Source organism: Arvicola amphibius, chromosome 12 (genome assembly GCF_903992535.2).
Source record: "Arvicola amphibius chromosome 12, mArvAmp1.2, whole genome shotgun sequence".
Classification (NCBI taxonomy): Eukaryota; Metazoa; Chordata; class Mammalia; order Rodentia; family Cricetidae; genus Arvicola; species Arvicola amphibius.
The window spans coordinates 120,239,752-120,267,582 of NC_052058.2; the positions used below are offsets into that span (position 1 = coordinate 120,239,752).

The 27,831-nt window shown below is 45.0% G+C and overlaps 2 protein-coding genes across 10 annotated transcripts; both read left to right on the plus strand.

Moving 5' to 3' along the window:
- The first annotated feature begins 1,727 nt into the window (after nt 1-1,727).
- On the plus strand, nt 1,728-13,405 carry LOC119803078 (zinc finger protein 585B-like). Of its 2 annotated transcripts, none has more exons than XM_038314316.1 (5): nt 1,728-1,908; nt 4,032-4,234; nt 5,175-5,301; nt 5,501-5,602; nt 9,543-13,405. In XM_038314316.1, exons 2-5 carry the CDS (start codon nt 4,163-4,165, stop codon nt 11,900-11,902), a joined length of 2,661 nt encoding a protein of 886 aa, XP_038170244.1. In that variant the 5' UTR covers nt 1,728-1,908; nt 4,032-4,162; the 3' UTR covers nt 11,903-13,405. The 2 variants fall into 2 exon arrangements, with proteins under 2 accessions (XP_038170244.1, XP_038170245.1); XM_038314317.1 differs by having other exon boundaries at nt 4,059-4,234.
- A 2,805-nt stretch (nt 13,406-16,210) lies between these two features.
- On the plus strand, nt 16,211-27,451 carry LOC119802797 (zinc finger protein 260-like). 8 transcript variants are annotated; one of them, XM_038313937.1, is made up of 5 exons: nt 16,211-16,411; nt 16,631-17,288; nt 20,991-21,170; nt 23,513-23,666; nt 24,823-27,451. In XM_038313937.1, the coding sequence occupies exons 2-5, from the start codon at nt 17,286-17,288 to the stop codon at nt 26,790-26,792; spliced, it is 2,307 nt and encodes a 768-aa protein (XP_038169865.1). In that variant the 5' UTR covers nt 16,211-16,411; nt 16,631-17,285; the 3' UTR covers nt 26,793-27,451. The 8 variants fall into 8 exon arrangements, with proteins under 8 accessions (XP_038169865.1, XP_038169871.1, XP_038169868.1 ...); XM_038313939.1 differs by lacking the exon at nt 16,211-16,411 and adding an exon at nt 16,420-16,505 and having other exon boundaries at nt 17,240-17,288; XM_038313942.1 differs by lacking the exon at nt 16,211-16,411 and having other exon boundaries at nt 16,516-16,898; nt 17,240-17,288; nt 20,641-21,170.
- The last annotated feature ends 380 nt before the right edge of the window (nt 27,452-27,831 follow it).

Consider the following 27,831-nt stretch of genomic DNA (forward strand, 5'->3'; position numbering starts at 1 on the left):
CACGGGAACCATGACTAACAGAAAAAACTAAGATGAGAATTTACTTTTCCAAGTAATGTTTCTACCTACTGTACTGAAGGTTACATTTACATTCTATTTCCTGGTTGATTAAGACAAGGCCCCACATAACTAAGGCAGACTTAAACTCACTGTGTGGTCACAGATGACCATGAACTCCACATCCATATGGCTTCAATTTCCATTTCTCAACAACCCTGCCTAGTTCTCCCTCTCTCTCCCCTCTCTCTCTCTCTCTCCTTTTAATTTAAAGAAAAAAGAAACTTTTGAGTCCCAAGAAAATACAAAAAAATGGTATTTTTAATAATATGCAATGTCACAGTCTCTTAGAAATAGATGATATATACAGACAGGTAGGAAATAAACCCCCTGGCAATGTGAGACAGCCTTGGACTTTCATCGTACCACATTCCACAAGCCTTGCCTGGCTGTACGGAACAAATGTACTGTGACGGTGGTCTCAATATCATTGTATTGTGGGAGTGGCCATGACAGCTACTAACGAAACAGAAACTACCTGATGTTCCAAGATGAGTATTTGCTAAGCCCACGGCTGTCACGCCTGTGTAGCAGAAAAATGCCGCTAAGGTGGAACTACGCTGAAGGGTTGGGGTCTGTGCTCCCAGGAGCTGAACCCCAGGCGGTTCCCTGGCAATCAGCCACAGTCATGATTCCGGATCAGCAAACTCGCCTTCACTGGCCCTGGCGCCGTATTGAGCTTTCTGTTCTTTGTTTCTGTATTCTGTGTAGTTCTTTTATCTTGCCAGCAGATCGAGATGTCTTAAGACATCACCGATAATAATCAAACTACTGAGGACATATTGGACTCTGACTTGCTCTCTGGGGGAACTTATGGGTACCCTAGAACAGATAGAGCTCATGATAGGAGAAGATGAGTAAATTATGAAGTAAAATCGTGACATATCAGGCCTCTTCTTTCCCACGGGGCCTTGGAGTGGAATCGTGACATTTCAGGCCTCTTCATTCTCTCAGGGCCTTGAAGTTTTTTTTTTTTTTTTTTTTTTTTTTGTTTTGTTTTGTTTTTCGAGACAGGGTTTCTCTGCAGCTTTTTTAGAGCCTGTCCTGGAACTAGCTCTTGTAGACCAGGCTGGCCTCGAACTCACAGAGATCCGCCTGCCTCTGCCTCCCGAGTGCTGGGATTAAAGGCGTGTGCCACCACCGCCCGGCAGGGCCTTGAAGTTTTAACAGTGAGACATAACTCAAAGTTAATTAAAACATTGAGTGCTAATCTTAGAGACTCAAGGTCCAAAAAGCACCATAGAGTGCCCCACTTGTCTGAAGCTTAAGTTCCCAAGGACAAGATTTCTTTTTCCAAGGATGTTTTGTGTCTAACACCTGCCGCTGATAATGTGACTAAGAGAAGTTTTCATACTGTGCCAACTGATGACACATGACCTTCTGGTTTGTTCTTTGTTTGAATACTATATAATGAAAACATGAATTCAGTAAAATTGCAGCAGCATATTCAACCTTATTGAGTGTGTCTGTCTGTCATTTCCTCGCCGATTCCTGATTTCTCCTAGCCTTCACCCCTGTTCTCCCGCGGTTGGTGGTCTTCCAAGAGAGGCGGTCCATGGCAAGTATTGGCAAGATGCACCTTCACAAGTGGTGGTGCGCATGCGCTGCGCCATCCTCCCCTGGGAAAGGCTGGGAACATTGATTCACTGTAAACGGAAGTGGTCTGAAGCGGACACATCCGCTTGAATCTTGACGTTGATCGGTTCTGTTATTTTTGCCAAGATAGCACAGGAATTTGGATTCTGAATACTGAGCTTCAGTGGGCGGAAGTCGCGGGGCACTGGCGTCCGTGTGCAGAGCTCTCTGAGGCGCGGCGCCAGGTGAATGGGCGAGCCAAGGAGGACTCTGCTGGTGAGTGTTGGTTTGTGCTGAGTGACAGCTGACGCGGCCGCAGGGGATGCTGTAGTTGAGCTGGGGAGGGAGTCCTGTGGGAGTCGGGAGAGCAGGGATGATGAGGGAGGCCATGGAGTCCGCCACAGCGAGCCTGGGGCTGGTGTCTGGGGGCGATCGCGCTGCTTTCGCGCCGAATTGTGTGGCCTGCAAGAAGAGAAAAAGTAGATTTAAAATGGAAAATGAACTTATTCGTGGTTTGGGCTCAGTTTGAAGACCAGCCATTCTCGGTCAGTCTATCGCTTCTCCCAACAGGGCTAATACTAAGAATACCTGAAAGGAAAGCCATGGGATATGCACATGCACACTTAGAGCTGGGAGATGAGGAGCCTTTGTGCAGGCAGCAGGGCTTCTAGGACAGGACCATTTCATTCCCGGCATACCATCTCCTGTAGGAAGCTTGAGATGCAAAAACAAACCTAAAAGGCAAATCCTACTCCCTGAGTCCACTTTACATGAGGGCTGGGATCCTTTGCAGATGAGGTGGTTCAGTGCTGACCTCTGCTGGGAACCATGTGGCCACGGTAAGGGTCGTGATTGGCATTTGAGTCCTTATGGGGATGTTCTTTGGGCTGCAGAGTTTATTGAAGGTTCTCTGGAAACCTGTAAATAGACATCTCTGGCTATTTCTTGGCTGTCAAAGTAGCAATGGTCTGTGGAACTGTGCGTGCCCATGTTTAATTTGGCGGTCCTCTGGTCCTCTTATTGGAGGTCACTGAAAGTCCAGGATGTCACTGAGTACCTCCTGTTCACCATGAAGACATTGTGGACAGAATCCTGTTTATGTGGAGGGTTTCCAAGTCAGAGAAGGGATTGGGCCTCTGAATTCAAGGGAAGAGAATGGGATGTTGGTCAGTAGATGTCCACAAAAATGTCTAGAAATGCAGAAAGAACCAGGAGCGACCATTACCCCCCACACTGCATCCCATCTCTGCTCTCAGAAGGCAGGATGAAGCAGATAGGTTTCTGGGCGCTGAGCACACAAGGAACTGCCTGAGATAATGGGGACTGTGTGTAGTTTGGTGTAGGGAAGAGATGAGACTGATCCCCATTCTGTCTTTTGGGGTGCATAATAGAACAGCATATAGCCTTATTTATTGTGTCTGGGGGAAAATGGTTATACTAATGCTTAAGAAATGGTTAAAAGAATTCTGTGAGAGTTTGGAGCAGAGGCAGGTGGAACTCTGTGAGTTCAAGGTCAGCCTCTTCTACATAGAAAGCCCCAAGCTAGCAAGAGCTACATAGTGAGATCATGTCTCAAAAATGCTGGGCGTTGGGGCAGCCTGCTTGAACAGCTTGACAAAGGCCAGAAGGAGCAGCCTGTCAGCTTGCTCGTTTTTGTGTGTATTTATAAGCAGGTGCCGAGAGTGGGCTGAGCTTCAGATGAGTTCAGGTCCCCAGTGCTCACAGTTCACACCTGCATTTTCACTTCAGAAAGAACAAGGTCACTACCTCCTCCTCTCACAGTTAAACACTGGGAACTTTAGTGAAGTGTTCCTTAACTTCAGTCCTAACTATGGTGTTGGGTGTTTACTTCAGGGGATGGGAGTTGTTTGAGATTTTGGTGTGTGTGTGATTGTGTGCAATGTTTGTACGTGGATGTGGGTATAGGTACATATGTCTGTCAGTACACATGCTCTGAGGCCAGAGTAAGCTATTGTGTGCGCTGCTCCATCACTTCTGGCCTTATTCCCTTGAGGCTGGGTCTCTCTCTGAACCTGGAGCTAGGCTGATAGCCAGGGAACCCAGAGACACTCCTCTTTTGGTCCCACACAGTGCTGGAGTTACAGACATTTGTGGACAAGCCTGCCTTCTTCAAGTTGCTGTGGATTTGAACTCAGGTCCTCGTGCTGATGCCACAAGCTCTCTTACGCACAGCGCCATCTCCCCAGGGTCATCACCCTGGTCAGTACCTGGTCAGGAAGGCTTTTCTGAGCTTTGTCTGTTAGCATGTCTGCACTGCGACTGTCTTGGGCCCTCAGAGACCCATGTGTGGCAAATGTTGGCTGGGGACACGAGGTCATTCCCTCCCTGGGGCTTTCTGCTGTCACTTTACACCTAAGTCAGAGCACATCATCCTCCAGGCTATGGGATTTTCTGCCCCACCACAGCTGCCCTCTCTGCTCAGCTGCCTCCCGTGGGCCTCGAGACACTCACGCAGCTTCCAGTTCCTGAGAAAATCAGATCTGCCAGCAAAGAGGCCAAGGAGAGAAACATGCCTGCTGACATGAATTTGTCCCAGAAGCTCCAGAGACTGAACCCGCAGGAGCAAGATGGGTCAAACAAGGTAAGCAGCAGCTGCCTGGAGTCCAGTTCCATGAAACTAGAGGACAGACATGAAAGTAGCAGGTCCTGGCCCCCAGTCCGATACAGACTTGCTGCTCCAGCCAATGGCCCTGCACCTCCCGGTCTTTCATGTCGCTCACTGTCCTGCCTTTCGGTGCTTAGATTTAGATGTAGCCCTCAAATCTGCATCCCAGTTCCAGAGTCCCCAATCCTTATCTTCTTGTCCCATTTCATAGCCACTGTCATTTTGTGAATGTCTTGAAGGAGTTTGTTTGGTGTGGATGCATGGCAGGTCAGTCTTGGAGACCATGAGTGTCTGATGATGCCTAGCCACAAATCAAAATTCAGCTGTTTACTTCTCTAGCAGTGGTGGGGCCTGGGAGAAAGCGGTTGGTAAAGAGACAGACTAAAGTCTCATTCAGTATCCATGAGTGTCTTCTGGTTCATGGATGGACTGTTTACATGTAATGATGTTGGAGATATTCTGACATGTGAGTTTCTGAATTAATGAGGATTCTCAAAGCTAAAATGAAGCAAGCAGCACAGTTGATTCTGTGCAAAGTCTTCAGCCTCTGAGTGTTTCTTCTTTGTCTGGTTCTCAACTTCCCTTGGCAGTTCACCGCTCTGTGAACTCTAAGTGTCAGGCTGCTTAGTCCTCTTTAAAGTATTCATGACAACTCATTTCTGGCTGCTTTGGGGAAGAGAAATATGCATGTACAAGAGATGGAAGATTATTTTTACTAACTTTTTTGACTTCTGAAATATTCAAATTATATATATATATATATATATATATATATATATATATATATAATTCATATAATATGAAATAGCTATTTTCTGGAAAGACTAATGATACATCCCAGTAAAGGATCACTGAGCCACATTGTTATGTGTAATGTGATAACTAACTCAAAATGAATCGCACTTTGCTGTTACAGAGATTGGTGTCCTTTGAGGATGTGACTGTGAACTTCAGCTGGGAGGAATGGAGGCGCCTGGACTCTGCCCAGCGACACCTGTACCAGGACATGATGTTGGAGATCTACAGCCACCTCTTGGCAGTGGGTGAGCACAGCTACCTGGGGATCCAGGATGGGCCTCATTGAAAGTATTTCCCCCTATGGTTTGTCCTGATAATTCATTACTTTTAAACATGCTAAGTTAATTATTCTGTGCCCACTACAGAATGTTGACTTTTCCAGTCAGCCAGTGACTTCTAAAGCCTAAAAGCCATACACTGAGCAAATATTCTTCCAACTTACAGGGTACCCCATTCCAAGCTCCAGGGCCATCTTCAGAAAAAAGAAAAGAAAGGAGGCCTGGATGGGAGAGGCTAAGTCCCCACATCAGCAGTGTTGGCGTCAAGGTAAGTGACCTGGATGGAGGTCGATGTCATTGGTGACCCTTGTCACCCATCCTCATTGTCCATCCTAGTGGTGGCCCCTACTTTGCTTCCTGCTCTCACTCTCTAAGCTTATGGTGCAACCCATTGTGAAATGGACCACAGGAGTGGGTGCCAAGCCTGCCTCCTACTCCAGCCCTCTACAGCCAATGCTGCAATGCTTCGTGAATATGGACTAGGAGCGAGGATGAGGTTCTCAGGGATAAGCAGTGGGTACGAACTGCCTCATCATGGAGACTGCCTAAGTTAACGAGCACAACCATATTCTCCAGAAGGTCTACACGTAGATTTGTATTTGTACACTTTGTCTACAAACAATGACAAAAAAATATGAGGGAAACTTAATGGTGATTGGTGATACAGATAAATGCATTGGTGGAGCAATGCATTGGGTAAATGTGTTGGTTAGGAAGGAAATTGATGTTTTGTTTTCATGTTAACCGTGGTTAGGGCTGGGGATGTGTATCCCCGTGGTAGAGCGCCAGCCAGCAGGCACAGAGCCTTGGGTTCATTCCCCAGTGTGATAGAAGTATAGACAGACAGACAGACAGTGTCAACATTGATAAGATACATTAGTGAGGTGGTGATAGTTTGCATTAGATATGTTTTCAGCTGGTTTCATTGTCATCTTCTTATAAAGCCGTCACTATGTGCTTTCCTCTCCTGGTCCTTTCCCCACCGACCTCCTCCAGTGGCCTCGTGCTGGTTCCTTTCCTTGCCACAAATCGTCTGTCACCTATGCCCCACTACTCTTTCTTCCTCCTTCCTCCCTTCAGATCCCTTCTCCTTTCACGGTACTTTTTCTACTTTCACTGTTTACACACAATACATGTAGACATAGATACATGTAGAGATACACATACAGAATACAATACATGTAGAGATACACATACAGAATACAATACATGTAGAGATACACATACAGAATACAATACATGTAGAGATACACATACAGAATACAATACATGTAAGATACCTGTAGAGATACACATACAGAATACAATACATGTAGAGATACATGTAGAGATACACATACAGAAATTAAAATCTGGAGTCTACATGTAAGAAAAAATGTGTTATTTGTCTGAGTCTCACTTATTCTTCTAACATAATGATCTCAAGTTCCATACATTTTGCTACAGTTTCCATGATTTCTTTTTTCTTTACGACTAACTAAAATCCCATTGTTTATATATTCTACATTTTCTCAATACATTCATCTGTTGAGAGACATCCGGTTCCATTTCTTAGTGCAGCCATAACTATGGCTGTGCATGTGTGTCTGCTGATGTTGATGCAGAGTTCTTCAGGATGTGTGCACGTCTAGCGGGGTCATAGGGCAGTTCTATTTGTAGTTCTTTGAGGACCTTCTGCTAGCTTCTTTAGTGACTTTCCATGTCCTGCAGCAGTGGGCAGGGGTTTCCGTGCCCCGCAGCAGTGGGCGGGGGTTTCTGTGTCCCGCAGCAGTGGGCAGGGGTTCCCGTGACCCTCAGCAATGGGCAGGTGTTTCCGTGCCCCGCAGCAGTGAGCAAGGGTTCCCGTGTCCCGGAGCAGTGGGCAGAGGTTCCAGTGTCCCGCAGCAGTGGGCAGAGGTTCCAGTGTCCCGCAGCAGTGAGCAAGGGTTCCCGTGTCCCGGAGCAGTGGGCAGAGGTTCCAGTGTCCCGCAGCAGTGGGCAGGGGTTTCCGTGTCCCGCAGCAGTGGGCAGGGGTTCCCGTGACCCTCAGCAATGGGCAGGGGTTTCCGTGTCCCGTAGCAGTGGGCAGGGCTGTATCTTTCCTTGAATGCATTTGTTACCTGTTCCTTTGGTAACAGTCATTCTGACTGGGGTGAGCTAGAATATGAAAGAAGTTTTAATTTGCATTTCCCTGATCACTAAGAATACTGGATACTTTTTCAAATACTTATTGGTCATTTGTATGCCTTTTAAGAAGCATTCATTAAATATATTAACTATTTCTTGATAGGAAAATTTGGTGTTTTGGGCGTTTGATTCTTTTATAGTTCTCCGTATCGCCTGTATATTAGTCTAAGTTAGAAAGACTTTTTTCCCCAGTATATAAGGCTGTCATTCTAGTGATTGTCCTTTTGCTGTGCAGGTTTTTAATTTTATATAATCATATTTATCAATTCACAGGATTTTTTTTCCTGTACTATTGCCTTCCTTTCCTGGAAGTCCTAACACATGCCTGTGTCTCTAAGAGTTCTGCATCTGTCTCCCTTTAGCAGTTTCAGACTTTCATACATTACATTAAAAGTTGTTAACCATTTATTCTAAATTTTCCAAGTTTTTAATGTAAGATTTCTCCAGTGATCAGTTGTGTGTGTTTGGAATCAGTTGTAATAGCCTCTTGTTCATTTTTAATTGAGTCTTCTCTCTGTGTCAGTTTAACTAGAGGGTTTTTTCCATGTATGTGTAGGTGTTTTGCCCACACATAGGTATATGCACTATCTGTGTGTGATGCCCACGGAGGCCAGAAGATGGCATCCAATCCCCTAGGACTAGTGTTACAAAGAGTTGTGAGCCGCCATGTGGGTGCTGGAAACTGAACCTGGGTTCTCTGGAAGAGCAGTCAGTGCTCTTAACAGCTGAGCCATCTTTTGAGCCCCAACCTCATTTATCAATTTGCTTCCTTCTGTGTATTGTTATGTTAATTTCCATTTCATTAATTGCTGCCTTTATCTTTATTTTTTCTTTCCATCTACTACTTTGGATTTTGCCTTTTTCTTCATTTTCTAAGATCTTTAGTTAGTTGCATCATTAGGTTGAACTCTGTCTTCTTTCTTTAATGCAAATATCTCAGATATCAACTTTGTCTTAAAACTGTCATTAGCTTTATCGAAAGAGTAGAGAAATGATTTAATATCCTCCCTGATTTCTTTGAGACTCACTGTTCTATGTCCATGTATCTGTGCAGTTTCTCTTATTGTTGGTGTCTATTTTATTCCATTATGGTCTTTTAAGATACCAGAAGTTGTCTCAAATTTTTCGTACTGTTCAGAGTTGCTTTGTAACTAGGTGGTCTGTTCTTTGAGAAACTTCCATGGGAATATTCTACAGACTATTCCACCGAGAATATTCTGTAGATATCCCTTAGATGTGTTTGATTGGTATTGTAGGATTTTCTTGTTTAGATTTATTTTTGTGTGCATGTGTGTGTATCTGTGTAAACACATGCCACATGTGTGGGGGTTTCCACAGAGTTCAGAAGAGGATGTTGGGCCCCTGGAGCTGGAGTTAACAGGACTTTGTGAGCTGCCTGGTGTAGGTACTGGAAACTAAACTCCATTCTTTGAAAAAGCAGCAAATGCTTTTAACTACTCTCATATCACAGTATGCGATTGGAAAAGAAGGAAAGGTAGTAATCTACTATATATGTAGATTGATGTTAGAAAATAAAAACCTTCTGATCTTAGGTTGTAGCTCAAGGATAGAGTGCTTTCCGAGATGGAGTAAGACAGAGAGCTGGGGACATGACTATACGAGTACTTACTAGATGAAAATATGGGCAAAAGGCACAAGTGTGCTGCTTCTTCCCCTCCAAGCTCTGGGTGTGTAGGTACCCTATATAAATTAAATGTGTTGTTTTTGTCGAGTCTTCCCTTACAAATAATTGAAGCCATATTTACCACAGACCTAAGTATTCATATTAGTATTTCTTCCTCTGTAAAACAGGAAGAGTAGTTATAATTGCCTTAGAGGATGGTTTGGGGATAAAATGAGTCTGTTTCCACCATAAAGAAAGCTGCCTGTCTGGCAAGGGTTCTGTGCCTAATGTTTGGCTTATGGTAAGGGATGTAGTTGTTCTACTCAAGGTCAGAAGTACCTCACTGTTATTAGCTCTGTGTGGTTCCTCACGCTTCCTGTTCGTTATGCCTGTTCTCTCATCTCTTTTCTTCTTCCAGAAGTGGAATCAGAGTTTTCCGCCCCTCGACCAAGAGTTTCTGAGACTGAAGCATTTCACACTAGTAAGGCGAGTGAAGTCACAAGACACTCCCTGTGGTGTTCTATCATAGGACTGTGGCAAGATCCTGACCCTACAAAAAGAAATCGGCAAAGCCAGAAACCACCTTGGAGTGCTGGTGCTCTCCTCAGCAAGAAGACACAGAGCACAGGCAGAGGCTGTGGATGTAAAGAGCCTGGGGAAGCCACTCCTTTGGTGTCCAGCCTCATTTCCACACAAAAGGGAGCCCCGCAGGGACTCACAAACAGTGTGAGGCTTAACCTGGAGGCAAAGGGTGAAGATCAAAGCAATATCACTAAACAGCTTAATGATGTTGTTACCTCTGGTCAGCTCTTCATGCCAGACTCTTCTAATGCTAGCCACACAATTCCTCACAAAGGCCAGAATTCCCGCAAAGTTCTCACCCATAAACACACACTGAGACAGCAACAAGGGCATCCTCAGGAGAAACCAGACGAATGCCCTGAATATGGAAAGGTCTTCTATGACATGTCTGCTTTCAGGGAACATCAGGCAACTCACGCTGGAGAAAAGCCTTTCGTCTGTCACAAGTGTGGAAAAGCCTTCCTCCAGAAGTCAGAGTTGACCTCCCATGGAGAAACTCACATAGAGAAGCCTTACGAGTGCCCCGACTGTGGGAAATCATTCAGTCGTACATCCAACCTGCAGGTTCATCATCGAATTCACACTGGAGAGAAGCCTTACGAGTGCTGCGACTGTGGGAAATCTTTCAATAATACATCCCAACTGAAGGTGCATTATCGAATACATACAGGGGAAAGACCTTACGTGTGCCCTGTATGTGGGAAAGCCTTCAAGCAGAAGTCAATCCTCAGCACTCACGAGACAATTCACACCGGGGAGAAGCCTTACAAATGTACTGTCTGTGGGAAATTGTTCAGTTGCACGTCCCGACTGAAAGTCCACTCTCAGATTCACACGAAGGAGAAGCCGTATGAATGTGCTGACTGTGGGAAAGCCTTCAAGCGCAAGTCAAGTCTGACTGTCCACCAGAAAATACACATTAGACAAACACGCTACGTATGCAGTGAGTGTGGGAAAGCGTTCGGTCAGAAGTCGGAGCTCAGCACGCACCAGAGAACCCACCTGTGCCAGCATGCTCACAAATGCGCTGCCTGTGGGAAGGCGTTTACGTATGTATCCCAGCTGAAGATGCATCATCGAGTTCACACAGGGGAGAAGCCTTACAAGTGCCGCGACTGTGGGAAGTCCTTCACGTACTCATTCACACTGAATGTGCATTGTCGAATTCACAGAGCGGAGAAACCTCACAAATGCTCTGTCTGTGGGAAAGCCTTGGCTTCCAAGTACCAACTCGAAGAGCACGAGCGGATTCACACAGGAGAGAAGCCGTATGTGTGCACTGTGTGCGGCAAAGCTTTTCATGGCAGGTCAGGGTTCCTGAGGCATCAGATAACTCACACCAGGGACAAGCCTTTCGTCTGTCCTGGGTGTGGAAAGGCCTTCTTTCAGCGTTCGCAGTTGAAGTCTCATCAGCAAACACACACAGGAGAGAAACCTCATGAATGCCGCTACTGTGGGAAATCCTTCAGTCATACCTCCCAGCTGACAGTGCACCACCGAATTCACACAGGGGAAAGACCTTACAAATGCAGCTACTGTGGGAAGTCGTTCAGTAATTCCTCCCAACTGAAAGAGCATCTCCGCATCCACACTGGGGAGACACCGTATGAGTGTTCTCAATGTGGGAAGGCCTTCAGCCGGAGGTCATCCCTCAACCTGCACACAAAAATTCACACTGGAGAAAAGCACCATGTGTGCATTGAGTGCGGGAAAGCCTTTAGTCAGAAGTCGGTACTTCGAACACATCAGAGAATTCACACTGGAGAGAAGCCTTACAAATGCCGTGACTGTGGGAAAGCCTTGGCTTCAAAGGGTCAGCTCCGAGATCACCAGAGAATTCACACAGGCGAGAAACCCTACGTTTGCACTGAATGTGGGAAGGGTTTCTTTGGCAGGTCATCTTTGCATAGACATCAGATAACTCACACTAAGGAGAGACCTTTTCTCTGTCAAAAATGTGGGAAAACCTTCACCCAGAAATCAGCATTGGTATCACATCAGCAAATTCACACCGGCGAGAAACCCTACGTGTGCCCCGAGTGTGGGAAGGGCTTCTACAATAAGTCCTCTTTGCCCAGACACCGGATGACTCACACTAGAGGGAGATCTTTTATCTGTCAACAGTGCGGGAAGGCATTCCTGCAGAAGTCCGTGTTGAAATGCCATCAGCGAACACACACCCGCAAGCAGCCGTAGGAATGCCATGGGAAACTGTTCCATAGCACATGGCCCTGAAGGCCATAGTCATATCCACAGAGTAATGCAGAGAGGACGGGAAGTCATCCAGCATCAGCACAATGGACATGCAGCACCGGATTCACACTGGGGGAAGACACTGTTGTATTCCAAAAGAGGGAGGCCTTCAGCAACATGTCAGATAGCAATAAGCACCAAGCAGCTCACACCAGACACGGCTCTTACAGGCTCGGTTTAGATGTGAAATCCTTTTGCAAGAAATCAGTTCGTAGTCTCTGTTTCCACCTGAGGTATAATCCTTAGATTACTTGAAGAAAATGTTTTAAAAGAATGTATTGTACGTTATATCTTCTCTACGTTAAATTATCTAGATATGCACTGCTTTCTTAACCACATTATTCATGAGAGACATTTGTAGTATGATTATGGGTTTCATCCTAGGAGGAAACCCTAAAGCAATGGACTGAGAAAAGCTTCTCTATAGAAAATGCCAAAAGACACATTGTTACCAGACTATAGAAAAGTTTTGGGGATTTTGTATCAACAATATTCCTGTTCGTTGTTAGATAGTAATATTTCTATAATGCAAGAAAGGAAAGGACAAGATGGTGTTATCTCTCAAAAGTATGTGTATGTATGCTTGCACATTCGTTTGTATGACATTAATGTTTACATACGTATTGCCTTAGACTAGTGGGGCGTGACACAGAATTTATTGCCTAACAGGAGTTTCTTTTTTAAGAGTCTAATGTGTGTTGACAGCCTATCCCTTATTCATACCACTATCAATAATTAATTCATCTTTTCATCATATAAAAGTAACTTTTGAGGTAAATCCATAAGTGAAATTCTATAGCATTCACTGCTCCTTGTATTGTAACTTTTCTCTTTTGTGAGGAGCTCAGCTTATCTTTTCCCCATGTGTCCCATCTGTAGTGAGCTATGCAGACAGAACCAGCCATTCATTAGAGAACCAACGAAGACTTCTTCATAGTTTTGTGCAGGCTTCTAATGCACACAAGAAGACAGTAAATGGTGTGTGTGTGTGTGTGTGTGTGTGTGTGAGTGCACATGCATGAGTGCCAAGGCACATGTGTGAAAGATAAAAAACAATGTGTGGGAGTTGGTTCTTTATTAACAGCATGCAGGTCCCCAAAACAGAACTCAGGTAAGTCATCAGGCATGGCAACATGTGCCATTAGCCATTGAGCAAGCTCATGCTCATGCCCACCTATGGATTTCTCTTTTCTTTCTTTCTTTCTTTCTCTCTCTCTCTCTCTCTCTCTCTCTCTCTCTCTCTCTCTCTCTCTCTTTCTTTCTTTCTTTCTGTCAGAGTCTTACTATGTAACCTTGGAAGAACTGGGGCTTACCAGGCTGGTCCTAAACTCACAGAGATTTACCTGCTGCTGCCCCCCAAGTGCTGGGACTAAAGGCATGCACCACCATGCCTGCTTGAATTTTTGAAATAAAGTTGTATGCAGCATAGCCACGTTCATTTGTATATATCCTGGTTGTGGTTTGTTGTTCCACTATACGATTGAGTAATTGTGGGAGAGACCATGTGGTCTCCGAACTATGACTGTTTCCTTTCTGGCACTTGGCAGGATGTATTTGCCGGTGTGTGACACATATAGGACTAGTCACATAATCCTTTGTTTTATAAAAAGCAAACCACATCTGTGTGTATATTGTTTTCTACTCTAAAGTACATACCTTCATTGGCAGTGTGGTATTCTATGAAGTTGAAATGCCATAATCCAGAGCCAGGTGTGATGGCGCATGCCTTTAATCTCAGCACTCAGGAGGCAGAGGCAGGCAGAACTCTCGAGTTTAAGGCCAGCCTGGTCTGCATAATGAGTTCCAGGACAGGTAGGGCAATAAAGACCCTGTCTCAACAACAGCAAAAAAAAAAAAAAAAAATGGAATATCTTCCTGAAAAGGATGAAGGAAAATAGTCAGAAAGGGGGAGCCAAAGAGAAGGGTTACTGGGTTCAACTGAAGCAGCAGCCTATTCCACCTAAATAAATAGACTTTGTGAGAACAGAAAAAAAATGCCTGAGGTGCTGCAGCCTGTTCCCTGTGAGTCATTGCTTAGTGAAAAAAAAAAAAAAAAAGAAAGGAAAAACCTTGACTGTAAACAAGAAAACATGGAATAAGGAGCTGAGCTGAGAATTCTCTGAAGAAGACATACAGTCAAATTCTTTTAAAGTGTTTAGCCTCCTTAGCTAATATCTCACTCTGTTCAGAATAGCTGCTATCAACTGACAACAAATCTGCTGGGGCTGTGAAGAAAGGGAGCCTTTCTTGACTGCTGGGGGATGCAGATGGCTGCAACTCCAATGAAATCAGCCTGGGGTTTTGTTGTTGTGTTTGGTTTTTATTGGATTGGATTGGATTGGATTGGATTGGATGTTGAGACAGAATCTCACTGTGCAGCCTCAGTGGTGGTTTCTGAAATTACTGAAAACTGAACTACGCCATGACCCAGCCGCTTCTGGGTATACATCCTGGGACTCTGTACCTACCGCAGAGATACTGACACACCCATGTTTACACAATAGCGAAGAAACAGGATCGGTCTAGATGCCCATCCATAGAGATGGGTGTATAATGAGGCTATAGTATAAATACAATAGAACTTTAAGGGTCATGAAAATGAAATTCACAGGAAAATGACATGTTCTCTCTCACGCACAGATGCTAACTTCTGATTTTATGTGTGTGCAGCTTCGGCTTCCGAGTGTGTCCAGGGGCTCCTCACCTCCTGTGAGGCAAATGCTTCATCCCGGTGAACAGCTGTGGTTCGGGCTGCAGGACAGATGGGCACTGTGCAAGGTTTACAAGGTTGTGCTGAGAGGCAGTACGTGGGTCTAGTTAGCAACAGTGATGGGCTTAGAAGTAGCAGATAACTGGGGAGCAGAGATTGACGTTCGCACGATACTAACTTCCGTGGGGTTTACTCTAATTTTGCCCTCTGATGATGGATGGCTAAGCCAACTCTTAGAGTACCCTGGAGCTGTATCTTTGACGATGAAACTGTGTTCTCTAAATCATCAGTCCTGTGGTCTGTTTTCGATGGGATCGTCTGTGATCCGGGTGTGATGGCATCTGAATGGCACTGACAAGAAGAGCGGAGTAAGTTGAAGGCCAGCCTGGTCTACGTAGTCTAGCCCAGTGGTTCTCAACTGTTCTAATGCTGTATCCCTTTAATACAGTTCCTCATGCCGTGGTGACCCCAACAATAAAATTATTTTGGTTGCTACTTCATAGCTGTAATTTTGCTACTGTTACGAATTGTGATGTAAAGATTTTTGGAACTAGAGTTTTGCCTCAGGTTGAGAACCACTGTTGTAGACCAGCCAGGGCTGGGATGTGTTTACCCTGGAGATGACTCACAGTCTTTGACTTTGTTCTCCTCCATCAGGCCTACGGATGCATTTATTACAGTGCTAGCTGCTGTCCCCATTGGCTGGTCTCTCTCCATCTATCATTGTTTCCGCTGTCGGCCTAGATCTACATTGTTTCTGTTATGTAACAGTAAGAGCAGTTTTCTATCCTCTGGGAACCATGAGGTACCCCCAGTATGAAGTACTCCCCAGTGTGAAGTACATGATGGTTCATCTCAGAGTCTCACCTTTAATATTCCATATGGCTCCATTTCCTGTTCCTAATAACCCCACACAGTTTCCAACCTCTGGGAAATCAGAAAGGGTCTGTGTGGTGACACACACCTTTAATCCTAGGACTTAGGAAAAGAGGCACGGAATGTCTGAGGGTTCAAGTCCAGAATGATCCACTTGGCCAGTTCCAAGCCAGTCAGGCCAACATAATAAGACCATCTCAAAAACAAGAACCTGTTTAAGTTCTGGTTATAATAAAGAGAAAATGTGAAGAAAAGGAGAGATGGCTCCGTGGTAAAAGGGAACGTGTTGCTCCTGCAGATATCCTGATGCTGTGAACTCAACATGCAGGCAAAAATACATAGAATAAATCTAATAAAGTAAATCAGATACAGGGGAAGGGTACTTTTAGCAACATGTAGTATCACAGTCTCTTAGAAAAAGATAAGCGTACAAGTAGTAATGCAAACCCCTGACAATGTGAGACAGTCTTGGACTTTCATTGTATCACATTCGCCTGGCTATATGGAACTGAGGCACTTTGATGGTGGCTTCCCTGTCACTGGAGTGTGGGGTGACACTTTCTGAAAGCACAGAAACCACCAGATGAGCCATAGTAAGTACTGGCAAGCTTGACCTCCCTAGTGGTGGTGCGCATGCGCATCATCCACGAGGGGGGGATGTGGTAATGGGCTGAAGGAACCATTATTCAAATCGGAAGTGGCCAAGAATCGTCACATCGGCTCAGCTCTTTAGGTAGTTCGCTTCAGCTATCGTTGCCAGGACAGCGAGGGTGTTTGAAGTCCGAATTCTTGGTATCTTGGGTGGCTGCGGGCGGAAGTCGCGGCCCGGCGGGCCGTGCGCACAGCTCGCTCTGCGGTGCAGTGAGGTGAGTGGCTGCGGGGCAGGGCGGACGCTGTGCTGCCGAGCGCTGGTCTGTGCGAGCGACGGCTGCGAAGGTTGCAAGGGGATGCGTGGATAAGGTGGGGGTCGTTCGATTCGGTTTCGTTCCGTGCTTGCGGTTTTCCGTGTCTTCTGTGTTTTGTCACTTCCCAGTGTGCTCTCCTGTGGGAATTCTCACGGTCGTCCGTGAAAATTGTCCTGTCAGGACGTTCGTGGCAGGACTCAGTGAGTGTGCGCTGCAGGAGCCGATTCTGGGTGGGAGCCGGGAGCTTCAGGACGAGGATCTTGATGCCGTGATTGCCTTAGGAGCCAGGCGAGAGGGCTGCTCAGGCAGCGATGGAGCCCTGGGGCCCGTGTGCCCTGCTTTGATGCAACCGCGCTGCCTTCTGGTCTGCTAGTGTTTGAGTAGCTGGTAACTGGAGCCCTAGCTCCTCGTCAAACACTGGCCTGCAAGAGGAGAAAAACTCCAAAGAGTAGGTGAAAACGGGAAAATGAATTTTTTTACGTTTTGGTCCAAAGTGGGAAAACAGTTTCCTCCATCTGTGTTTGATAAGCAGTGTTTACAATAGAGGGAGCTGCATGGGAGCGGGAGATCCCCGTAGGTACGTCTGATGTCACCTGAGCTGGGACAGAAGCCTTGGTGCTGGCCCTGCTGGCCCCAGAGACAGGTGTTCGGGGCATTTCCTTTCCCGTATTGTATTTCCTGTATAGAGGTGGAGTTGAAAACAAAAAAAGGGGGGGGGGATTAAAAAAAAAAACTAATCCTAATTCAGTTCCTATTGCCCATTTACATAACTATTGGGATCCTTTGCAGATGTGAGGCCTGATCGGAGGTTTGGCCTGTGCTTGGGACTGTGGATATGGTAAGAATAGGTGACTAACAGTTCAGCGGATTGGTGCTGTAAAGAGGTTTGGGGGCAGAAGCCTGGGTTTCAGCAGCCTCATCTAGTAAACTTATTGAAGAGAGCAGTGAGGACGAAGAGCACAGAAGGGTTGCCCGCGTTCACACGGTGCCTTCGAACTGCCTGGAACAGTTCCAGGGTCTGTGGTGTTCACAGATGTGTAGACAGACAACACACAGAGAGGCGTGCGCGCGCACACACACACACAATTTTACATTTTTTCAATAAGAAGAATAAAGTTTTTAATTTTTTTTTTCTCTAAGCTCTCCTGTAAACTACTTTTTCCAACTAATCCCCATGTGGTGGTTTAAAAGAAAATGATCCCAAAGCAGTGTCATTATTAGGAGGTGTGGCTTTCTTGGGGTAGATGTGGTCTTGAAGGAAGTGTGTCACTGTAGAGGTGGGCTTTGAGGTCTTTTTTTTCTTTATGCTCAAGCTTCCCTCAGTGTGACACTGAGACCACTTCCTTTTGCCTTTTGATCAAGATGTAGCCAGCACCATGTCTGCCTGCGCACTGCCATCTTCCCCACCATGATGATAATGGACTAAACCACTGAACTGTAAGCAGCCACCTGCATTAAATGTTTTCATTAATAAGAGTTGCCGTGGTTATGGTGTCTCTTTACAGCCATAGAAACCCTAACTAAGACACCGGCTTCTTTTAAAAAAAATCTAAGGAAAAAACAAAAAGCAGAAGATGGTTACATTAAGCAGAAAAGAAGTAAAATGACCCCATGTCTGTCTCTGGTGTTCTGATTTGGAGTCTAGGTTTAGAAATGATAGTTGTGCATTACAGTAGCCAAGCAGGGTGTGGTGGCACACTACTGTCCTGCAAGCTTAGCGCTGTAGAGGCAGAGGCTAGAGGATCACTACACATTGACAGCCAGGCTGGGGATGAAATTGGTTAGGAAATGGAACAGAGGAAAAGTCAGAGCCAAAGTGAAGAAGACATACATACTGTTTTTTAAGGAAAAACAGCTCTGTGTGTGTGTGTGTGTATGTTTTGTTTTTAAGACTTAAGTATATGAGTGTTTGACTGCATGTATATAGGTATGCTAAGTGTGTTCCCCTGGAAGTAGGGTTACAGGGGGTTGTGAGCAACATGTAGGTTCTGAACCCAAGATATCTGCAAGAGCAACAGTCGCTTTTAACCATTGAGCCCCGTTTCTTTTCCTTCCTTCCTTCCTTCCTTCCTTCCTTCCTTCCTTCCTTCCTTTCTTCCTTCCTTCCTTCCTTTCACCGGGGTATCCTATGTACCCCTGGCTAGCCTGTGACTCAGTTTGTAGCCTATTCTGACCTCTGCTGTGGTTGTGCTGCCCCTGCCTCTGGAGAGCTGGGTTATAGATCTACAACTGAAGTTGGGTTTGAACCCCACCTGTGCTAAAGGTCCTTCATGGCTGATGAACTGGGAAGTCCTAGAGAGGTTGTAGAGAGGATGTATATTACAGTATGCAGTCTGGCTGTCTTTAGCTGTCTTTTGTCTCATCAACAGTTAGTCAATATCCACCTATAGATTTTACCTAACCAACCCACTAGTTTTCAACACCTGAAAAACTAGGAATGTCATCGGAGAGCATGTGAGGCCTGGTATAGAGATTTTCCCACCTTATTGTAACCTGCCTCTCTGACTGTCCCACCATTTTTTTTGTTATTGTTTTGGTGTGTTGTGTTATTCACATGTTTATTTGACTGTGGTTACATATATGTGTACAGGTGAGCATGGAAGCCAGAGGATAATATCCAGTTGTTTCCTCGGGCCCTCTCTATCTGACTTTTCGAGACAGGGTCTCTGTTATCTCTCTCTCTCTCTTTCTCTCTCTCTCTCTCTCTCTCTCTCTCTCTCTCTCTCTCTCTCTCTCTGTGTGTGTGTGTGTGGTGTGTGGTGTGTGTGTGTTGTGTGGGCACACTGTAGGACAATGTACATGTATAGGTCAAAGGACAACTACCAGAAATTAGTTCTTTCTTTCTGCCAGATGTGCCCCAGGCATCAAACAATCACACTCATGTTGTCAGGCTTGTGGGCAAGCACCTTTACCCTCTAAGGTTCTCAACCTTCCTGATGCTGCGACCCTTCCATACAGTTCCTCATGTTGTGGTGACCCCCAACCATAAAATTATTTCACTGCCGCTTCATAACTCTAATTTTTCTACTGTTATGAATCATGATGTTAAGTATATGATATGCAAACCCCAAAGGGGTTGCCATCCATATTGAGCACCGTTGCCCCAAGGTATCTTTTGGCTCACACCAATGTACTTTAGAAGTGCTTTGGTTTATAGCCTCATACTGTTCTCATACTACAAAAATTCCATGGAACATGATATTGGTATTTGGACAACCTGAATCTGCACTGCCAGGCCATTGGAACACTTGGCTCCAGAATAAATTGTTTCTCCACCCTTCGAAGTGTGAGCTGTTTCTGCATAGCTAGCCACCAGGGGCGGGTGACAGAAGTAGCTTCTACTAGCTTATTTCAGTGTTGCTTCCTGGCCAGGCTTGGTGGAGCACACATGCATTCGCTGTACCGGGGGATGAGGCATGATGATCTGCATATCAAAAGCAACCTCTGTTATATAGCAAGTTCAAGGCCAGCCAGGTCTACATGAGATCCTACCTCAAAAAGAAAGAGAACAACTGCAGTGTTGCTTCCACGCTGGGGTCTGTTATTTGAACCCCTGTGTTATGAGTTATTTGTAGTTATGTGGAAACAAAGAAATAACACTCTGAGGGGAAATTATTGACTATCAAGGTAGCCATAATTTCAGTGTCCTGGGGCATGTCAGTGGCTGGGAAGCAGTCCTGTGACCAGTCTTTGGAGGTCACTGAAAGGCGTTGGTCTGAGTGGCTGCATCAGAAAAGACGTGCATCGTCAGCCAGAGGGCTGTTGGTACCTGATTGTGACCAGCTGATGGGGCAGTCGCTAACCTCAAGGCCATTCTGGAGCATACAGTGAGTTCTCTGTTAGCCTCTGCTGCACATAACACACTGGCTCAAATAAATAAAATAAAATGGGGCAGAATTAAGAGAAGGAAAGGGTAGGCTTTCAAAATAGAGGTCCTGGTCCTTGTATATGCCTATACATCTTTGCTATAGGAGGGAACTGTGGGCATAAACTACAGAGATATATCAGAAGAGAACAGGCTATGTGGTGCTAAGTTTGAATGGTGTCTAGAAACAAGAAAACACGAACTGGGCACTGTGCCATTTTGTGTAAGTCAGATATATACTGATCCCCTTCTCTTCTATTTGATGACCTTGGGTCGTATTAAGGAATATAGCACTGCCTCATTTGCCTCCTCTTAAAACACCAAGTATAGGAGTGCCTCTGGCGTACAGCTGGAAGATTGTTTGGAAAATAAGCTGATAACTAGCTGATATTTCTTCATCTTGTGAACTGCCTGGCTGATGAGCTTCATCCTGCATCAAATTCCCACTGCCAGTGGCAACAGCTCGTCTTTGCTTTACATCGCCTTCCTTAATACCTTTCTGTGGTCACAGTTAAGAGGTGAGGGGAGAACTGGACATTTCTGGGCTTTTCCTGCTCTGCAGTATATACATAATGATCTTCAGGTAGGGCCTTCACCTCTTTGTGGGCAATGTTGGGTGAGTGATGAATGGTCATGAACTTTCCAGGGTTTTCTGGTATCTTTCCATACCTCTAGGTGAGGCTGATGCTGCGCCGCAACTCTACGTGGGTCCCCCGCGTGCCGAAGTATCTTCAGAATCCCGAGAAAATCAGAGGCAGACCGAGAGTAGAAGCCACAAAGAACATGCCTACTGACATGAATTTCTGCCAGATGCCCCAGAGGTTAGGAGCAGACAAGCAGAGTGGATTGTGTGAGGTGAGGAGCGATGCCCCAGGTTCCACTTTTCACAGCTAGATTGCAGAAGGTGGAAGCAGCAGATTGGATTCCTGTCCCAGAGACTGCAACTCGGAGGATGAAAGCTCATCATTCCTTCATCTTGTCATTGGCATGCTCATTGGGCGACTTCTTAGGGTTAGGTTTATCTGCCCATCTATGACTTCCTGGTGAGTCCTGTTTCTGTTCAACCCAGAGGACTGACAAAGAAGTAGGTGAATCGAAGTCTAGCTTAGCCTGGTAAACCGGAGAGTTTTTTTGTATTTATTAATTATGGTGGCTGTTTGAAGTGCAGCCTTCAGAGGCACGGGGCACTTAGACAGCCGCGCCATCACCACCTGTCACCTTCTTCTCTACCGTCTGCCCAGCTTACACGTTTATATAACATGGAGGAGTGGTCTCTTGAACCTCCCTTCCTCCAGGAGGGCATGTTTCAATGCCAAGCTAACACCTAGTAGCGTGGTCTTCACCCCACATGTATTCAGATTCCTGAGCCTTTGACTTTCTCTCCCACTTCATAGCTACACACTGGCTTCTCAAAGCTCAGAACCTTAATTTTTTTAATTATATTATTTTGTGTGTATGAATGTTTTGCCTGCTTGTATACCTGTGTTCCATGTGTGTACAACAAGTACCCATGGTCGCCAAGAACTAGAACTGGAGCTATAGCCAGTTGTAAGCTACCATGTGGGTGTTGGGAACTGAACCCAGATCCCTGGAAGCCATCACTCTGATCTGCCGAGTCCTTTCTTTAGCCTAAACCTGAGTATTTTAAAATAGTAATTCAGATATGTTGAGCTAAGTTAAGTATGCTATTAAGCTGATTCCATTTGTTTGTAGTTCATATGGCTACTGGAAATTTTGAGATGACTTGTGGCTGCCATTTTATCTGCATTGGAGATTTCTGTCTGGAAAAGGATCAGACTCCAATTTTATTTTATTCTTGTAAAAACATTCCACAATGGTAACATGCCTGCACTGTTGTATACTGCCAGGTTCACATCATGCTGGTGACCCCTGTCCTGTGATGCTAAAGTCACTGGGTTCAGGGGTCATCAGCCTCAAATTCTACCCCATGTAGCTCTGCAGTGCTTCTGTGTGGTGTAGCAGCCATGGTGGAGGAGGAGGAGTGGTGCCGCCATGCCCACCCTTCTGGCTGCTTCTGCACCTTCAGGGCTGCCGAAGGCCGACCCTCCCAGCACCACATCTAGATGATACAGATGGGGTGCAATAGGAAGACCAGCCTGTTAAATGTGAAGATCTTTATTCCCTGCAGTTAATTATTTAAGTGACAATCCATGACTCTAAATTGAAAAGCCCAAACCCTTTTCACCCACCTCTGGCTCACCCCAGAGTACCTCCTTGTGTGTCTCCGGGTGACAACCACTTTTCAGACATTGTGGATGTTACTGTCTCCTCCTCCTCCCTGAAACCGTGACTTTTGCTGCCATTCCACTTTCGTTTTAGTTCTCTTCTAGAATATAGTGCTCTCTACATTCAATTCATACTTCCAGTTCACGTTGCTGTACTCTGATTAGCATGACAGCCATTTCCAGCTATGTGCCTAATTTGCCCATTTGCCCTTTCCAGCAGTTTGTGTTGGAAGCTGCAGACCCTCAGACCCTGAACTTTCTATGACCTCTTGCCTGCTGGAGTAAACAACTTGTTTTTCTACGCTTGCAACTGCTCTGAGCACAGAACCCTCATGAGTTCCTGATAACAAGGAAGTAGTTTCTGATGGACTTGCAGTGGAAAATCCCCAGAGCTAGGGCTTGGCCATTAGTCAAGGAGAGCACTATATAAACTACCTGGGAACATAATAAAATTGGCATTCTTGCTTTAAGAGTGACCCACGTCTCTGTGTGTTCTTTGATCCCCAGACCCTTGCCCAACCATGGTTCCAAGTGGTGCAGGCACCACAACTTTGCTTTGTATATATTTATAAAAGTATTCCTTAATAGCCTTATACATGGGTCTTTATGTTTGCAATTTTGCAAGTCTGAATTTCTCTGAGAGTACAAACTCATACACAGTGGGACTCAAGACAGCTATAGACAGGTATAGGTCCAATGTGGTTTAATAACTGTCATGTTGTTTACTCTTTGATAAAGAATGAAAATAAATCTATTTGTGGCCTCCTGGGGAGGGAATGATACTATTTAATTTGTGGTCAGTTTTTTTTTACATACTTTTCTTTATGCCCCCAAATACAAGGGGAAATAGGTATTTTGTGGAACACTTAAAGTTTAACCTAGAAGGAAGGGGTCACTGGAAACACATGTCCTATTTGTCAGTGATAATTCACAGTGAGTATGTTATTACAGAGATTGGTGTCCTTTGAGGATGTGACTGTGGACTTCAGCCAGGAGGAGTGGCAGCACCTGGACTCTGCCCAGAGATGCCTGTACCAGGATGTGATGCTGGAGATCTACAGCCACCTCTTGGCAGTGGGTGAGCACAGCCACCTGGGGATCCAGGGTAGGCTCCATTGAGGTTTCCTTTCTTCTCTTTACAAAACATGGTGGAATATCAAGTCTTTTATGAATTTTTTTTCTTTTATCTTAATAAAATATCCTTTTTAGATATTTCCTTGTGTTGTTTTGTGCTGCCAGTATTGAGTTTGATTTGTGGAGCCTACATGGTAAAAGGCAACGCCGAGTCCCCCAAGTTGTCCTTTGAATTCCACATACATGCCATGGTGTGTGCAGCACATGCAAGTGCATACACACGTACACACAGTGTAAATGTGGGTGTAGGTATATATTAAGATTTTATGGGCATGGGTATTTCACCTTCCTATCTGTTTATGCACCGTGTGTTGTGCAGTACCTGTGGAAGCCAGAAGAAGGGGTCAGATTCCTCGGAACTGTAGTGGTAATTCAGTTGCCATGTGGGCGCTGGGAACCAAATCTGGGTCATCCGTCAAGCGTTCTTAACCACTGAACCATCTGTCCAGCCCTACCTCCTCTGTGTTGCATGTATGTGTGTAATTTTTTTAAAAAAATAAAGGATAATAATTTGAAGGTGTAGGTTTCATGCTCAGGGTGGAATACTTGTGTTTAGCGTGGATGAGGCTCTGCTTTAATCCTCGCTACCATAATAAAGAAAAAGAAACCTAACCAAAAAAACCAGATGAGAAAAGGGACAAAGGACATGAATATGCATTTCTCGAGAGCTAATGAAGTCTTCTTGGCAGTCTGTTCTTTAGGTTTTAGCTGTCTGCCTGCAATGCCTTGTCAAAGCCCTTCCTATTTACCTCATCTGTATGGCTAGGGCTCTTATATGTTGAGCTGGGTATCTTTGCCCAAACCAAATCTTCTTCCCACAAATCAGCTAAGTGATTTTGGCCACTTACTATAGCTCCCAATTTCTCACATATAAAACAAGGAGAGTAGATGTGGCTATTTTGGGGATTATTTTGAGTTTATGTGTCCAGTGCATACAAAGTTGCCTAGTACACATGAAGTTTAGTATGTAATAAGGGATATCATAGTGTTTCTTACCATGGTCATCCACGTGATGAGTGTGACTACTGCCTGACTCAGATTTCTCAGTGTTCAGATTCAGTTCCATGTGATTGCCCCTCCATCCTGTTCACTGTGCCTGTTCCTTCATCGCTTTCTGTTCTCTACAGGTGAATTGCAACTTGACACACCACATCAACCAGTTTTTGTGAAAGCTTCATTTCTAAATGATGCATCCAGTGAAGTCACAGGACATGGTTCATATTGTACCTTTTTGGAGAGACTGTGGCAGGATGGCAGCAGTGCTACAAAGACACATCAGCAAAGCCAGGTCCCACCCGTCAGCCCTAGTGCTTGCCGAAACCAGAAGCCACTGAACACAGACAGTGGTGGTGACTCTGGAGGAACTGGAGAATCTCTTCTCCTGGGACGCCACCTCGTCTCTACAAAATGTGTACCTCCAAGATGGTTCTCATTTGCAAAAAGGTTGAAACCTAACCTTGAAGCATGTAATGACGATCAAAGCAACGCCACAAAGCAGGTTAGTGAGATTATTGGATCTCATGAGTTTTTAACACAAGGCTCTTCTAACGGTGTGTGTACAATACCTCTTCAGAGAGAAAAATCATACAATGACAGTCAGCTTGGAAACATTCTTTCTCCCAATCCACCACTTACAGAGCATGGAATTCCTTTTCAAGACAAAGCAGTTGAATATACTGGATGCGGGAAAGTCCTCACTGATGAGTCAGCTTTCTGTCAACAACAAACAACTGACAATATGGAGACATCTTTTATCTGTCACACATGTGGGAAAACCTTTCTCCTCAAGTCTCAATTGGTCTCCCATCCAGAAACTCATGGAGAAGAGACACCTTATGAATGTCCCAACTGTGCAAAATCCCTAAGGGGTATGTCCAGCCTACACGTGCACCGTGAAATCCACACAAAGGAGAAACGGTATGAATGCCATGTGTGTGGGAAATCATTCAGTTATACATCCCACCTAAAGGTGCACCTTCGAACACACACTGGTGAGAAACCTTATGCATGTTCTGACTGTGGGAAAGCCTTCAGCCAAAAGTCAGTCCTCACCATACATCAGAGAATTCACACTGGGGAGAAGCCTTACACGTGCAGTGACTGTGGGAAAATGTTTGTTTGTGCATCAGATCTGACAAAGCATTGTCGGTTTCACACAGGGGAGAAGCCTTACGAGTGCCCCGACTGTGGGAAGTCTTTTAGTATTAAATCTAACCTGCTTGCCCATCATCGAATCCACACCAGTGAGGGACCTTACAAATGCTTTGACTGTGGGGAATCATTCAGGAAAATATCCCAATTGAAGGTACATCATCAAATTCACACTGATGGTAGATCTTTTGTGTGTTCTGACTGTGGAATGGCCTTTAGCCAAAAGTCAGTTCTCATCACACATCAGCGAATTCACACTGGGGACAAATGTTACCCATGTGGTGACTGTGGAAAGCTGTTTCTTTATGCTTCAGATCTGAAGAAGCATTGTCGCGTTCACACAGGGGAGAAGCCTTACAAATGCCACGACTGTGGGAAATCGTACAGTGTGAAATCCCACCTCCATGTGCATCATCGAATTCACACTGGTGAGAGACCTTACAAATGTGATGACTGTGGAAAATCCTTCAGAAGAAACTCTCACCTGCAAATGCATCAACAAACTCACACTGGTGAGAAGCCCTACAAGTGCTCTGACTGTGGGAAGTCATTCCGGAGAGCATCCCACCTGAAGGTGCATCATCGAATTCACACTGGGGAGAAACCTTATGTGTGTTCTGAGTGTGGGAAGGCCTTCAATGACAGGTCAGTTCTCAGCACACATCAGAGAATTCATACTGGAGAAAAGCCCTACATATGCAGCGACTGTGGGAAAGCCATGTCTTCTAAAGCCAATCTCAAAGAGCATCAACGAATTCACACAGGCGAGAAGCCATATGTGTGTGCTGAATGTGGGCGGGCCTTCAGTGATAAGTCTTCTTTCTATAGACATTGTAAAATTCACAGTAAGGATAGACCTTTTGTCCATAACAAAGGTGAAAAGGGCTTCCTGCAGAATTCACAAGTGGCCACCTATGAGCAAACGCACAGTGTAGAGAAACTATAGTGACATTCTGTCTATGGGAAATCTGCCCTTGTTATGTATCAGCTAAAGGGGTATCGTCAAGGTCATACGTACTACCATTACTGAAGCTGTGGGATGCTGTTGGTGCACTGCCCACACTGCACTGGGAAGAGACATTGTTTGTGTTGTGATGCAGAGAGTCCTTCAAAATCATGTCGTTTCATTGGACTCAAGTGCCCATGCCAGACGGTCTTCCTCAAGACACCTGATCACATGAAAGAATTTGTTGTAGAGTCAGTTCCTCATCCATAGCCCTCATCAAAATATTCTTGGTGTTCATGAAAAAATATTTTATCACAGACCTAAGTAGGACTAGGAAGATATCACACTCATTTGGTAAATTCTTTGTCTTCTGGATACCAGAGGCACACACATACACACATACATGCCATGGGTATCTACACACAATACATACACAAACCTAACTATACAAGCCATAGATCATAGTTTAAAAAGAGTACAGCTATGCATTGCTTGTTTAAACATATAATTAATTATATGTGAGAGAAGTATTAATGAACTTGTAGGAAGAAGCACAAATATTTCCTTGCATGAAGAAATGCTGATTAATGATTTGAGGTAAACCTTCCATAGTTAATTGTACAAAGTTTCTAGACTACAGGAAAGTTTGTTGGAAATTACATCAATGGTTTCTCTGTTTATTGTGGGATACCATTTTTTTTTTCAAGACAGGGTCTCACTATGTACTTCAGGCTGTCCTGGAACTCACTATACAGACTCACTCACAGAGATCCGCCTACCTCTGCCACACAAGTACTGGGATTAAAAGTGTGCACCACTATGCCTGGATGAATACTAATATTTTTAAATGTCAAAAACATTTCTCATCTCTGTCTAGGAAGAATATAGATCCTGGACTTGTCCATAGCATGGTGGCTGGCAGACAAAGTGACCACTTTTGACTTCCAAGGTCTTTGGATTCTCACAACCACATCCAGTCCCAGGGACCTGGAGCCCATCACCTTCAGGGTGCTATTTGAGAGAGATACAAAATCTCAGA

Bases quoted from the DNA above. Each gene is read 5' to 3' on its own strand.
- LOC119802797 (XM_038313937.1), top strand. The intron at 21,171-23,512 runs GTGAGGAGCGAT...ATGTTATTACAG, and splicing joins AGCAGAGTGGATTGTGTGAG to AGATTGGTGTCCTTTGAGGA. The intron at 23,667-24,822 runs GTAGGCTCCATT...TGTTCTCTACAG, and splicing joins CAGCCACCTGGGGATCCAGG to GTGAATTGCAACTTGACACA.
- LOC119803078 (XM_038314316.1), top strand. From the start codon at position 4,163: ATGCCTGCTGACATGAATTTGTCCCAGAAGCTCCAGAGACTGAACCCG. The intron at 4,235-5,174 runs GTAAGCAGCAGC...TTGCTGTTACAG, and splicing joins AGCAAGATGGGTCAAACAAG to AGATTGGTGTCCTTTGAGGA. The intron at 5,302-5,500 runs GTGAGCACAGCT...TCCAACTTACAG, and splicing joins CAGCCACCTCTTGGCAGTGG to GGTACCCCATTCCAAGCTCC.